The sequence below is a fragment of the Coregonus lavaretus genome (genome assembly GCF_964263955.1).
Source record: "Coregonus lavaretus genome assembly, chromosome: 37".
Classification (NCBI taxonomy): domain Eukaryota; kingdom Metazoa; phylum Chordata; class Actinopteri; order Salmoniformes; family Salmonidae; genus Coregonus; species Coregonus lavaretus.
Window position 1 is genome coordinate 5,470,721 of NC_140024.1, and position 14,374 is coordinate 5,485,094.

At 41.0% G+C, this 14,374-nt stretch overlaps 1 protein-coding gene across 1 annotated transcript in view; it reads right to left on the reverse strand.

Annotated features, from left to right (window-relative positions):
* Positions 1-7,126: 7,126 nt before the first annotated feature.
* LOC311111430 (leucine zipper protein 2-like) overlaps positions 7,127-14,374 on the reverse strand; it is a 165,897-nt gene continuing 158,649 nt past the window's right edge. The window contains exon 12 of the mRNA XM_084154145.1: positions 7,127-7,970. Coding sequence (XP_084010271.1) covers positions 7,866-7,970 — 105 coding nt within the window. The 3' untranslated portion in view covers positions 7,127-7,865. The remainder of the gene's footprint in view (positions 7,971-14,374) is intronic.

Genomic DNA, 14,374 nt, shown 5'->3' on the forward strand with positions numbered 1-14,374 from the left:
TAAAAATAAAATAAAAAATAAATAAAAAAACACATTGTAAAGTGGTTATCCCACTAGCTATAAGGTGAATGCACCAATTTGTAAGTCGCTCTGGATAAGAGCGTCTGCTAAATGACGTAAATGTAAATGTGTAAATGATACTTCAACTTCACCTTACAGAATCGGTGCAGTGTTGTCACACTAGCTAAAAGATGTCAGTGAGATGCCGATCGCGTTTTCTTCGCGATCATTAGCAATGTCACAACGCAACTATGCTCAAATTGACCGAGAGGCCCTTAGCCTAGTATGGGGAGTAAAGAAGTTCAACCACTACCTGTACAGACAAATGTTCAAACTGGTGACTGACCACCAGCCTTTAGTGTCAATTTTCTATCCAAGTAAAGGAGTACCAGTGATGACTGCAGCACGACTACAGAGATTGTTGCTCTTCTTGGGAGCGCATACATATGACATTCAGTTCAAAGGCACCAGAGTGTTAGAAGCACTACATGAGGACCATTTAGGCACAGTGAAAATTAAGAGCCTTGCCAGGAGTTATGTGTGATGGCCCGGTATCAAAAAACAGATCGAGGACCTGACCAGAAGATCCAAAACACACCACCACAAGCACCACTACACCCATGGGAGTGGTCCTCATCACCATGACAACTTTGCTGGATAATTCATGGGGGCTATGGCTGCAGTCCAAACGCAAAGTAGACAGCCTTTGGCCATAAACCCTCAGCCCTTGAATTACGTTTTACATTGTCACATCCGAGTGCACCTTAAATGTCCCTTGCCCAAGTGAGGGAGAGTGATGATCAGAGAGGCAACGTCCTTGATGGAAAAGTTGAGCTTAAAAACAACCAACCTAAAACCATTAATGTAACTAGCAAGCTAACATAGTTAGCTAGCACTCCTGTCAGGTAGCTAGCTGCAGTTACCCATAGCTGGCTAGCTAGTTTTATAGTTTGGTCATTTATTCCAGTACATTTAAGAATTCCTAAAATATGTTTATGAAGCTATCTACATTTTATAGGCTCCTCACTACGAGACTAAGCCAATTTGAGCGTCATTCCCATTTGCCAATGCTAAAATCAATGTCATTACATTTACATCATTTAGCAGACGCCCTTATCCAGAGCGACTTACAAATTGAGTGTCATCTATATATATCTTTTAGCAAGCTAGCATCATAATTTCTTCTCACCTGCCGAAAATGCAGCCTTATTGATAAAATGTGACAATTCGTGGCCACTGTAGTTTGACACGTGACTATAGTTTGCATTGAATTGTGGGTCATATCAATCTCACAAGTGATCAAAGTTCTTCACTCGCTCCCTCGAGCTAAATCGAGGGCAGAGGGGGCAATGTTTGTGAATTGGACCTCCACTTAAGATGGCAATCAAACTGCATCCGGTTTCGACTGGGATTCCCCCGAGGGAAAGTGGCTAGCGCGAGGGCTGCGGGGGTAAAATGAATGTGTTTGGACTGAAGCCTATATTCCTGATTGCAGTCGATGCACATTCCAAGTGGCCTGAAGTCGTTCAGATGAAGACAACCACGTTTGAAAATACTATCTCTGTACTGAGGACAATAATATCCAGAAATTGACTACCTGAGCAAATCTGCAGCGACAATGGACGATCATTTGTCTCAGAGGAGTTTCAAACGTTCATAAAAAAGAAGGGCATCAAACACTTCACATCTGGCTTGGCAGAGAGGTTTGTACAAACGTTTAAAAAAGTAAATTAAAGAAATGGACAAAGAAGACATTCCGCTGCAACACAAAAAATACAATTGTATTTTTTGTATACAGGAATGCAGTGCATACAACAACAAACCAAACGCTGGCGATGATGTTCTTAAACAGGAACCTGAGATCTCGCATGGACCTTCTGAAACCTGACGTTTGGAGGGAAGTCTAAAACAAACAGTTCAAACAAATGAATGACAAACCAACCATTCCGTGTGGGACAGGAAGATCTTGCATGAGCACGAGACTATCGAGCTGACAAGTGGCAACCCGGGAAAATTGCCACAAGAACAGGGATTCACAAGGATTTCACAAAAGTTATCCTGAGAGACAAAGATATCCACCCCAGAGACTCAACCTATAAAAGAGAGTGTTAACGGGAACTGTGAGAAAGTTGAAATGTTTTGGTTATTGAAGGGTTAACATTGTATGTTGAAAATAAATATTGTGGGTTATATTTTGTTGAATGTGATAACATTTTGAGTTATATACAGCATTAAACTAAAAGGTGAGGAAGTGTAATGTCTGAATGCTACCAGAACTACTTTAGTGAATGTAGACACCTATTATAGTGCGGGATCTATTGTTGTGTGTCATAGAAGCAAGGATTACATGGCCACATCAAAATACAGCTCAGACTCAGTCTTTATTTGTTTTATGTATACTGGCTGGCAACGTACTTATCCCTTGCTTGCTAGCTAGCCAACTATGGCTAACTTACAGTCACGTCAAACAGTGCAGCCAGAATAACAACAATAGCTGCATTGTCATTTATTTAAGTTGTTTTCTATTGACATATATTTGGACACATCCATAAAATGATGCCAGCTGATTCATGATTTAGACTGGCTGAGAAACGTTGCCTGCCTGTCTGTCTCGTCCCGACTCCCGACACGTTCATTACTATGGCATAGCTGGAGATCGAATTTGAATATTGAAACAATGTTGCAAATGTCGGAGAGACAGACAGCAAGGTTTATACAAATCTCTGCTGTTGAAAACTAAATGTTAGTCTAAAAGTCTAGATGCTTTTTATAGTGGAGATCAAGTTTATAAATTGCCTGGCTGGGCTGATGAGACAGTGGATTGTGCAGTCAGATGGAATAGAGTAAATAGGCATTTTAATGTCATAGATTTAGCCGATGGTAACTTGTGGAATAGACACCGGCTGGAATGTGGTTTTAACCAATCAGCATTCAGGATTAGACTTAACCGTTGTATAAAAGGGTACAAACACGACACCGCCATTTAAATCCCTGTGAGGATACTGACGAGTTCATTCAGATTTTTTAGAAAATGTAATGAAAATGTGTGAATTGGTAAGCTGTAGTTTTTGTAAACCTGTCAAATGTTCTTGACTAAACTACAGTATAGTTCTCAAAGTACAATAATTATTCCTCTCTAGCAAAACACATGGAGATAAATCAAAGCAATACAAATGGACAAATTGAAGGGAAAAGTTCAACATGCTTCATTACCTTTCACAATCTTTGTTTTGCCATGCCTAGGGCAATGCACAACACAAATCCACACACATAAAATTTGAACTGCTGTTAATGTGAACAAGTGGGAGTTGATAGTGAATGTATGGTACACCCACCTAACCATCCCCCCAATTGAATCGTTTGCCCTCTCAGTGCATTAAGTTTAGCTTAAAAAACTGGATGAAGTGGGCAATCTCGACACACTCTCCTGCACACTCTGTTTAAAGATTTGGCAATCGCTCATGCATGCCTCGTTTGAGTATCAACTGACAGCTGAAGTATAAAAAAGGAGCAGGGGGAAGCTGTGTAATGAATGTGAGTGTTTAATTAGGTTGTGTGTCTAGTGTACCGAATGCTATTCACATGGATAATACCGCTGACCTTCAATATCTAATGTGGGCATCCCTTCACTTTTCTATTGTGTAAGGAACTTGAAAACTTCCCAATTGGTCGAAAGATTCTTGAACAGTGTTTGTCAATTTGACAGTTTGCTGCCTGCCAGATAGAAGTACCCAAAATACTGCCACATACATTGTGGGGACTCTTATCGTGAAGTGGCACCATAAAGTGTGTAATGAATACTCAGGGAGAAAAAGGTGTAGATTCACGCGCAGAGCGCGGCAGGTGTTTATTTAGCTTTCGCAGAAGGCAGGAATCGTGGTTACAGGCAGGCAATGGTCATACACAGGTAGGCAAACAGGCAGGATAATCAAAAACTAGGACTGAAGACTATAACTGGTTCTCACAAACGAGCTAGGAAAATACTTAGTAGAGTCAAAACGAACAATACCTCACAAGGCATAAACAGAATGAACTGAACTAAATAAGAAGCTAATGAGACCAGGTGAGTAACTAACACAGGTGAAATCAATGAACAGAAATGAAAGACAGGGCTACGTTCAAGAACACAAAGAAACAGGGCTACGTTCAAGAACACAAGGTTGACTAAGAAAATAAATACAGAACCTTACAAAGTGTCCTTAATACAAATGTATTTAATTACAAAAGTAGTTATAGTGTAATTAGTGTAGGTAGGTGCACATTATTACATAATACGCACAACAGTCATACCTGTTTGCAGTTTGTGTAATTACACTTTTGTATGAGCATTTGTAGTGCATTGCATTTACTGTATCCTATGCATGAAAAACATTTTATTTTATTTATTTTTTTACAATTGTGTCTAAGCAACCACCTAAAATGACATTGCTAAGCCTTGTTTATACGTCCTTTGTCCTGTGCCAACATTTCAGAAATATGTCTACACATGTGTCTCATATCTGTCCCACTTGTCTGCATTGTGACCACATTTCCTGTTCCCTCCCTGTATGCAAATAATTTGACAGCTATTCTTTCAAAATAGTATTTATTTATTTATTTGAAGACACATATTGATGCCATAAATCACCTGTCAATGATTTTAGAAGGTGGGATAATGATGATTTTAAATGGTTTCACTGTCCAGATCCGTCTACACTTGTAAGACACAATGTGTGCCTGACTAAACCTGATCACAATCAAACCACAATGAGTCTTTTAATTGTCTACACCTGTCTGAAAATGTGGGCACAATCAGAATGTGGACAAGATCAGGACAAAAGATGCATGTTAGAACCAGAACGGGGCATTAGATCACTCAATGTTCAATCTCAATGGTGAGCTTTTTTGCAAATCACTGTTATTGTGCATGCTGGAAACAGGAATAACATGTAGTATGGAACAGTATGTAACGATCTGCTATGTAACTACCACGTTAGTACATGACCCAAAAGTAAAATCTGAATGTGCTACTTTTGTTTAGCATCTCATTGTATGACGTATGAGATGCTTAGTAGCTACATAGTTACATCAGCACTGCCTCTGCCCATAAGCACTCGTGGAATCCATCCTTGTCCAGCCAAATCATGGGGAGGGACCCTTGTTGCTTTGTTGGAAAGCTATCCACTAGACCAGTAGGATATGCTATAACTTGCCACAAAGAAGGATTAGAGGGCCAAAAAGAGTTGTACACCTGCTGACTGTCCCAAATGTCACAGGAAAGGGATAAAAAAAAGTATTTAAAAAAGCTATGCATGTGATACAGTAGGCCTACTATGTCCAGTATCACAATTACTTACAACTAACTAACTATATACTTACTTACATACATACTGTTACGTTCCCTAAAGCAGAAAAAGGGAACTAACAAAGATACTGACAACCAAAATGAAGCATGTGGGGTTTTAAAATGGGTTCTGAAAGGCATCCATGGGGGTGCCTACTGAGTGCTGACCAAGCAACTCCAGTTGGGTCTTAAAAGACACCATGGACGCCTACTGGATTTGCCTGAGAACAGACAAACTAAAAGAAAATCCCACAATAATTTAGGTTAGGGCAGGGTTTCCCAAACTCGGTCCTGGTGCCCTCCCTGGGTGCACGTTTAGTTTTTTGCCCTAGCACTACACAGCTGATTCAAATAACCAACTCATCATTAAGCTTTGATTATTTGAATCAGCTGTGTAGTGCTAGTGCAAAAACCAAAACTTGCAGGACCGAGTTTGGGAAACCCTAGGTTAGGGAGTAAAAATAAACATGAAACAAACACAAGCAGGAGAAAACACAGAAATAAAAGCTTTGTTCAATAACTTAAAGTGGAAGCGCCAACGCAAAGTTGTAGCTCTCCCAACATCTCTTTTGCCAGTTTATGCACTGGCCCAGCAGGTCTTAATTATCAGCTGGGCCATCACAGATTAAACACCTCACTAACGAGACAACAGGTGAACCACATCCTACCCAAACGGAACCAACCTCGAAATAAAAAATAAAAAGCCTGTAACACATACTTACGTACTTATGTATCATAATGGTTAATGTCATTGCTATTTGAATGATGAATATATTTTCTTTATTACCTTAAATTGACAGTCCTCATCAACTGTAAGCCGATTTAAAATGTCTTTGGGACCCACCCCTATATTACACAGTGGTTCATGACACCGCTATTGAAATATATAGGTTGCTTTATAAAGGTGTGTAATTTTAAATGATAGCAAAGCACTTTTTGACATTCATAACACATCTGTTGTGTATCATTCTACTTCCTTTAAAGTGACACACATACATTCATAACAGATCCATGACTGCTGTTGTATCATGTCAACAAGAGACTCCCCACAATCGGTTCACTTTGTTTTTAAATGAGCCCCCCCAAATTATATTTAAATGGATTCCTATGTGCTAAAAAGGGCGATGATGGTAGCCCTATAATGGTAGAGGTATTAGCATATTATAAGCAGTATTTTTATGAATCATTACATTCCGGTTATATTAAGCAGCCAAACATAGCCTTGCTAAAAAAAATCACCCCAAGACTGATTAAATACTTGATTGCTTTACTTTTCTTTTTAACTCTGCTCCTTTATAAAGTCTGGAATAATTAATATCTGTCCTCCTTTGAGATTTCTTCCATAATGAATTAGTATGCAACTGTCAATGTTGGAGTGAACATAACTTGAATAAATTGCGTTTAAAAACAAATGTCATTTTTGTGTTCAGCAACAAAAGAGTAACTATTTGCTTTAATGGCTAAATATCAGTTGCAGTATTTTCTTCAGGTCCTACTTAACATTTCATTGACCTTATGCCATAACATTAGCAATACCCTTGGCCTAAAAAAATATATATAGTAGCTACTGTCGTGGCTAGTGAATTTTCTGTCAATAACACAATTTGTTTTACACATATTAGATTGGGAAGCGAACTGAAATATATTGTTTGATTCTCCCCTTACACTTTAGGCTACCTATGCTGCAATTACACTGTACTTACAAGGGTGTGATATATATTTACTAATGTGGCATACGGTCAAAATTTTGTAAATAGTTCTTCTTCCTTCTATAGGTTAAAAATAGACCAGTCGATTCGTTTTCTCCACAAATATCAATTTATTCTTCACACATTTACTGAAAATCACAGTTTATTGAAAGAACACAGAAAGGTCAAATAACACAGATAAATGTAGCTAGGGATAACTACTCAGTGCATGGCACATTCTCAGGGAGACGACTCATTGTGAGTCTTTGGCTCTTCACCTCTAGCATGTTAAAGGCAGAAAGAGCTCTGAAATATTAAATGTTGAAAGAAGTTGGCCAGCCAACTTGAGAGCCTATATAATTCAAAATATGGAGGAGAGAGTAAATTAACCTTGCTACAATGAGTGACAAACCATATTTGTAAGTTTGGTGTTACAGCAGTTTTTGTTAATGGGAGTACTTATATTACAGAATATCATGACCTCACCAGTGCAAAGGGATTTATTTAGAAATAACACACATTTACTGTAGAAAGTAGTGTCCTCGCTCTGAAATAAAACCCAATGAAAAATCATAAAACAAGTTACCAGTGCCATTGCTACCTTTAAAATAAGTCTAGAAGTCTAGAATGCATGCCATTTTATTATGCAGGTTTTCAATCGAGAAAGTTCAAAATTTCACGGTTGAGAAGTTTGTTTTCATCCAACAATTCCTGTGTCTCTTTTGCAAACAGTGTGTGTGTGTGTGTGTGTGTGTGTGTGAGTGTGTGTGCATGTGTGTGGGCACAAGTATGTGCTCTGAAAAAGATCTCCAGGTAATGCAGGTTTTTTGCATCTCCACTGATATCCCATCCATTCAGTTGTTTTTGTGTAGTTTTGTCTTTTTGCTGCCTCCCTCCACTTCCTCCCTGTCATCTGAGGGCTTTGCATTTGATTTTACAATCTGCGCTGTGGTCCTTTGCTGTTGACAATACAAAAGACAAGAATGTATAGCTCATAAACAACAGTGGCAGAGTAACACTGAAACAATGGGCTACTGTGCCGAAACAATACTGGATTGATGACAGCAGTACTAACAATACAGCAGCATTACTTTAACAATACAGCAGTATTACTTTAACAATACAGCAATATTACTTAAAAAATCCTGCAATCTTACTTCACACTCATGTTGATTAGCCTATCCGTTTTACTGGAAATATACACTGCACACCCACTTAGGGCTGGGACAATACCAGTATCGCAATATTTTTTCCATGGCAAAATAGAAAACTTGAAGCTGACCAAACTCTGGTCCTTTAAAAAGCTGCTGTATGTAAAATATTGTGTGATTATAACTACGTTTCCATCCACAGTTTTTATGCGTTTCCATCCACAGTTTCGGTACAATTTTATAAATGCAGACAGATAATTTGTTAGTTCGACATGGTGGGATCTTTTTGTGTCAGTAAAATGAATTATGTGAGAAACGATGGTGCAAACCCTTTTATGCGCAAATATTGATATAATAACTAGTGCTGAGAATTAACCAAAATGTATGTTATTTTTCGTTTTTTAAACAACTAATTGACAGTTCAATTATTTTAATTCCATTTCGTTCTGGTTTTTTTCTGAGCTGAATGCGCAGTTTCTCTAGAGATGAATTACAGTGGCTTGCAAAGTATTCACCCCCTTTGGTATTTTTCCTATTTTGTTGCCTTACAACCTGGAATTAAAAATGATTTTGGGGGGGTTTGTATCATTTCATTTACATGCCTACCACTTTGAAGATGCAAAATATTTTGGGGGGGTGAAACAAACAAGAAATAAGACAAAAATAAACAGAACTTGAGCGTGCATAACTATTCACCCCCCCAAAGTCAATACTTTGTAGAGCCACCTTATCAGCAATTACAGCTGCAAGTCTCTTGGGGTATGTCTCTATAAGCTTGGCACATCTAGCCACTGGGATTTTTGCCCATTCTTCAAGGCAAAACTGCTCCAGCTCCTTCAAGTTGGATGGGTTCCGCTGGTGTACAGCAATCTTTAAGTCACACCACAGATTCTCAATTGGATTGAGGTCTGGGCTTTGACTAGGCCATTCCAAGACATTTAAATGTTTCCCCTTAAACCACTCGAGTGTTGCTTTAGCAGTATGCTTAGGGTCATTGTCCTGCTGGAAGGTGAACCTCTGTCCCAGTCTCAAATCTCTGGAAGACTGAAACAGGTTTCCCTCAAGAATTTCCCTGTATTTAGCGCCATCCATCATTACTTCAATTCTGACCAGTTTCCCAGTCCCTGCCGATGAAAAACATCCCCACAGCATGATGCTGCCACCACCATGCTTCACTGTGGGGATGGTGTTCTCGGGGTGATGAGAGGTGTTGGGTTTGCGCCAGACATAGCGTTTTTCTTGATCAATGATCTAAGTGATTGATAGTTGGTATTCAGCAGTCATAAAAGTATTCCTTATGTACTTTGAGGAACTAATAAAATGTTGATTTTGTCTGACAGCATAGGCAGCAGCTCTATAGAGATGAGATGATGACTTGGGATGAAATAAATTCAGCTAGCATCTGTTTAGTGTTAACCAATGTCGCATTGCTGGATGCCTTGAGTCTTGCCGAGTTCTGCATCACACTCTCTGTCAGTGGCCAAGCCTTTTATTGCCTGAAGTAAAGCCAATACAAACAAACAACAGATACCTGTGCAGATGTAGGATCTTAATTTGATCACCCTGTTGCAGGAGAACTTTCCTGCAATGCAGGAAATGTCAAACTTGTAGTGTATTTGAGGTTTAAAAGGCTTCTGAAGTTTGTAATTTCCACTTTCAAATTTCAGACTTGATTTTCCCTTAAGAAACATGTATCAACCCCTACAAAAATGTAAATTAATTATAATCCACACAATAATTCACATTTCCTGTTGCTGCAGGACAATTTTCCTTCTGTAGCAAACTGGCTCATATTAAATCAAATAAAATTGTATTTGTCACATGCTTTGTAAACAACAGGTGTAGACTAACAGTGAAATGCTTACTTAAGGGCCCTTCCCAACAATGTGAGATAAAAATATATAAAAATAATAACACAAGGAATAAATACACAATGAGTAATGATAACTTGGTTATATACACAGGGTACCAGTACCGAGTCGATGTGCAGGGGTACGAGGTAATTGAGGTAGATACAGTGAGGGAAAAAAGTATTTGATCCCCTGCTGATTTTGTACATTTGCCCACTGACAAAGAAATGATCAGTCTATAATTTTAATGGTAGGTTTATTTGAACAGTAGGAGACAGAATAACAACAAAAAAATCCAGAAAAACGCATGTCAAAAATGTTATAAATTGATTTGCATTTTAATGAGGGAAATAAGAATTTGACCCCCTCTCAATCAGAAAGATTTCTGGCTCCCAGGTGTCTTTTATACAGGTAACGAGCTGAGATTAGGAGCACACTCTTAAAGGGAGTGCTCCTAATCTCAGCTTGTTACCTGTATAAAAGGCACCTGTCCACAGAAGCAATCAATCAATCAGATTCCAAACTCTCCACCATGGCCAATACCAAAGAGCTCTCCAAGGATGTCAGGGACAAGATTGTAGACCTACAGAAGGCTGGAATGGGCTACAACACCATCGCCAAGCAGCTTGGTGAGAAGGTGACAACAGTTGGTGCGATTATTCGCAAATGGAAGAAACACAAAAGACTGTCAATCTTCCTCGGCCTGGGGCTCCATGCAAGATCTCACCTCGTGGAGTTGCAATGATCATGAGAACGGTGAGGAATCAGCCCAGAACTACACGGGAGGATCTTGTCAATGATCTCAAGGCAGCTGGGACCATAGTCACCAAGAAAACAATTGGAAACACACTACGCCGTGAAGGACTGAAATCCTGCAGCGCCTGCAAGGTCCCCCTTCTCAAGAAAGCATATATACAGGGCCGTCTGAAGTTTGTCAATGAACATCTGAATGATTCAGAGGAGAACTGGGTGAAAGTGTTGTGGTCAGATGAGACCAAAATCGAGCTCTTTGGCATCAACTCAACTCGCCGTGTTTGGAGGAGGAGGAATGCTGCCTATGACCCCAAGAACACCATCCCCACCGTCAAACATGGAGGTGGAAACATGCTTTGGGGGTGTTTTTCTGCTAAGGGGACAGGACAACTTCACCGCATCAAAGGGACGATGGACGGGGCCATGTACCGTCAAATCTTGGGTGAGAACCTCCTTCCCTCAGCCAGGGCATTGAAAATGGGTCGTGGATGGGTATTCCAGCATGACAATGACCCAAAACACACGGCCAAGGCAACAAAGGAGTGGCTCGAGAAGAAGCACATTAAGGTCCTGGAGTGGCCTAGCCAGTCTCCAGACCTTAATCCCATAGAAAATCTGTGGAGGGAGCTGAAGGTTTGAGTTGCCAAATGTCAGCCTCAAAACCTTAATGACTTGGAGAAGATCTGCAAAGAGGAGTGGAACAAAATCCCTCTTGAGATGTGTGCAAACCTGGTGGCCAACTACAAGAAACGTCTGACCTCTGTGATTGCCAACAAGGGTTTTGCCACCAAGTACTAAGTCATGTTTTGCAGAGGGGTCAAATACTTATTTCCCTAATTAAAATGCAAATCAATTCATAACATTTTTGACATGCGTTTTTCTGGATTTTGTTGTTGTTATTCTGTCTCTCACTGTTCAAATAAACCTACCAATAAAATTATAGACTGATCATTTCTTTGTCAGTGGGTAAATGAACAAAATCAGCAGGGGATCAAATACTTTTTTCCCTCACTGTATGTACACATACAGTGGGGAGAACAAGTATTTGATACACTGCCGATTCTGCAGGTTTTCCTACTTACAAAGCATGTAGAGGTCTGTAATTTTTATCATAGGTACACTTCAACTGTGAGAGACAGAATCTAAAACAAAAATCCAGAAAATCACATTGTATGATTTTAAAGTAATTAATTTGCATTTTATTGCATGACATAAGTATTTGATACATCAGAAAAGCAGAACTTAATATTTGGTACAGAAACCTTTGTTTGCAATTACAGAGATCATACATTTCCTGTAGGTCTTGACCAGGTTTGCACACACTGCAGCAGGGATTTTGGCCCACTCCTCTATACAGACCTTCTCCAGATCCTTCAGATTTCGGGGCTGTCGCTGGGCAATACAGACTTTCAGCTCCCTCCAAAGATTTTCTATTGGGTTCAGGTCTGGAGACTGGCTAGGCCACTCCAGGACCTTGAGATGCTTCTTACGGAGCCACTCCTTAGTTGCCCTGGCTGTGTGTTTCGGGTCGTTGTCATGCTGGAAGTTCCAGCCACGACCCATCTTCAATGCTCTTACTGAGGGAAGGAGGTTGTTGGCCAAGATCTCGCTATACATGGCCCCATCCATCCTCCCCTCAATACGGTGCAGTTGTCCTGTCCCCTTTGCAGAAAAGCATCCCCAAAGAATGATGTTTCCACCTCCATGCTTCACGGTTGGGATGGTGTTCTTGGGGTTGTACTCATCCTTCTTCTTCCTCCAAACACGGCGAGTGGAGTTTAGACCAAAAAGCTCTATTTTTGTCTCATCAGACCACATTACCTTCTCCCATTCCTCCTCTGGATCATCCAGATGGTCATTGGCAAACTTCAGACGGGCCTGGACATGCGCTGGCTTGAGCAGGGGGACCTTGCGTGCGCTGCAGGATTTTAATCCATGACGGCGTAGTGTGTTGCTAATGGTTTTCTTTGAGACTGTGGTCCCAGCTCTCTTCAGGTCATTGACCAGGTCCTGCCGTGTATTTCTGGGCTGATCCCTCACCTTCCTCATGATCATTGATGCCCCACAAGGTGAGATCTTGCATGGAGCCCCAGACTGAGGGTGAATGACCGTCATCTTGAACTTCTTCCATTTTCTAATAATTGCGCCAACAGTTGTTACCTTCTCACCAAGCTGCTTGCCTATTGTCCTGTAGCCCATCCCAGCCTTGTGCAGGTCTACAATTTTATCCCTGATGTCCTTACACAGCTCTCTGGTCTTGGCCATTGTGGAGAGGTTGGAGTCTGTTTGATTGAGTGTGTGGACAGGTGTCTTTTATACAGGTAACGAGTTCAAACAGGTGCAGTTAATACAGGTAATGAGTGGAGAACAGGAGGGCTTCTTAAAGAAAAACGAACAGGTCTGTGAGAGCCGGAATTCTTACTGGTTGGTAGGTGATCAAATACTTATGTCATGCAATAAAATGCTAATGAATTACTTAAAAATCATACAATGTGATTTTCTGGATTTTTGTTTTAGATTCCGTCTCTCACAGTTGAAGTGTACCTATGATAAAAATTACAGACCTCTACATGCCTTGTAAGTAGGAAAACCTGCAAAATCGGCAGTGTATCAAATACTTGTTCTCCCCACTGTAGGTAGGGGTAAAGTGACTAGGCAACAGGATAGATAATAAACAGTAGCAGCAGCGTATGTGATGAGTCGAAAGAGCAAAGGGGGTCACTGTAGATAGTCTGAGTAGCTATTTGGTTAACTATTTAGTAGCCTTATGGCTTGTGGATAGAAGCTGTTCAGGGTCCTGTTGGTTCCAGACTTGGTGCATCGGTACCACTTGTTGTGCAGTAGCAGAGATAACAGTCTTTGACTTGGGTGGCTGGAGTCTTTGACCATTTTTAGGGCTTTCTTCTGAAACTGCCTGGTATAGAGGTCCTGGATGGCAGGGAGCTCGGTCCCAGTGATGTACTGGGCCGTACGCACTACCCTCTGTAGCGCCTTGCGGTCGGATGCCAAGCAGTTGCCATACCAAGCGGTGATACAGCCAGTCAAGATGCTCTCAATGGTGCACTGTAGAACCTTTTGAGGATCTGAGGGCCGATGACACATTTTTTCAGCCTCGTGAGGGGGAAGAGGCGTTGTCATGCCTTCTTTACGACTCTGTTGGTGTGTGTGGACCAAGTTAATTCCTTAGTGATGTGGACACAGAGGAACTTGAAGCTCTCAACCTGCTCCACTACAGCCTTGTCGATGTGGATGGGGGCGTGCTCGGCCCTCAGTTTCCTGTAGTTCACGATCAGCTCCTTTGTCTTGCTGACGTTGAGGGAGAGGTTGTTGTCCTGGCACCACACGGCCAGGTCATTGACCTCCTCTCTATAGGCGGTCTCATCGTTGTTGATGATCAGGCCTACCAACGTCATGTCGTCAGCAAACGTAATGATGGTGTTGGAGACGTGCGCATCCACACAGTCGTGGGTGACAGGGAGTACAGGAGGGGAGTAAGCACGCACCCCTGATGGGCCCCCATGTTAAGGGTCAGCGTGGTGGATGTGTTGTTGCCTACACTCACCACCTGGGGGTGGCCCGTCAGGAAGTCCAGGATACAGTTGAAGAGGG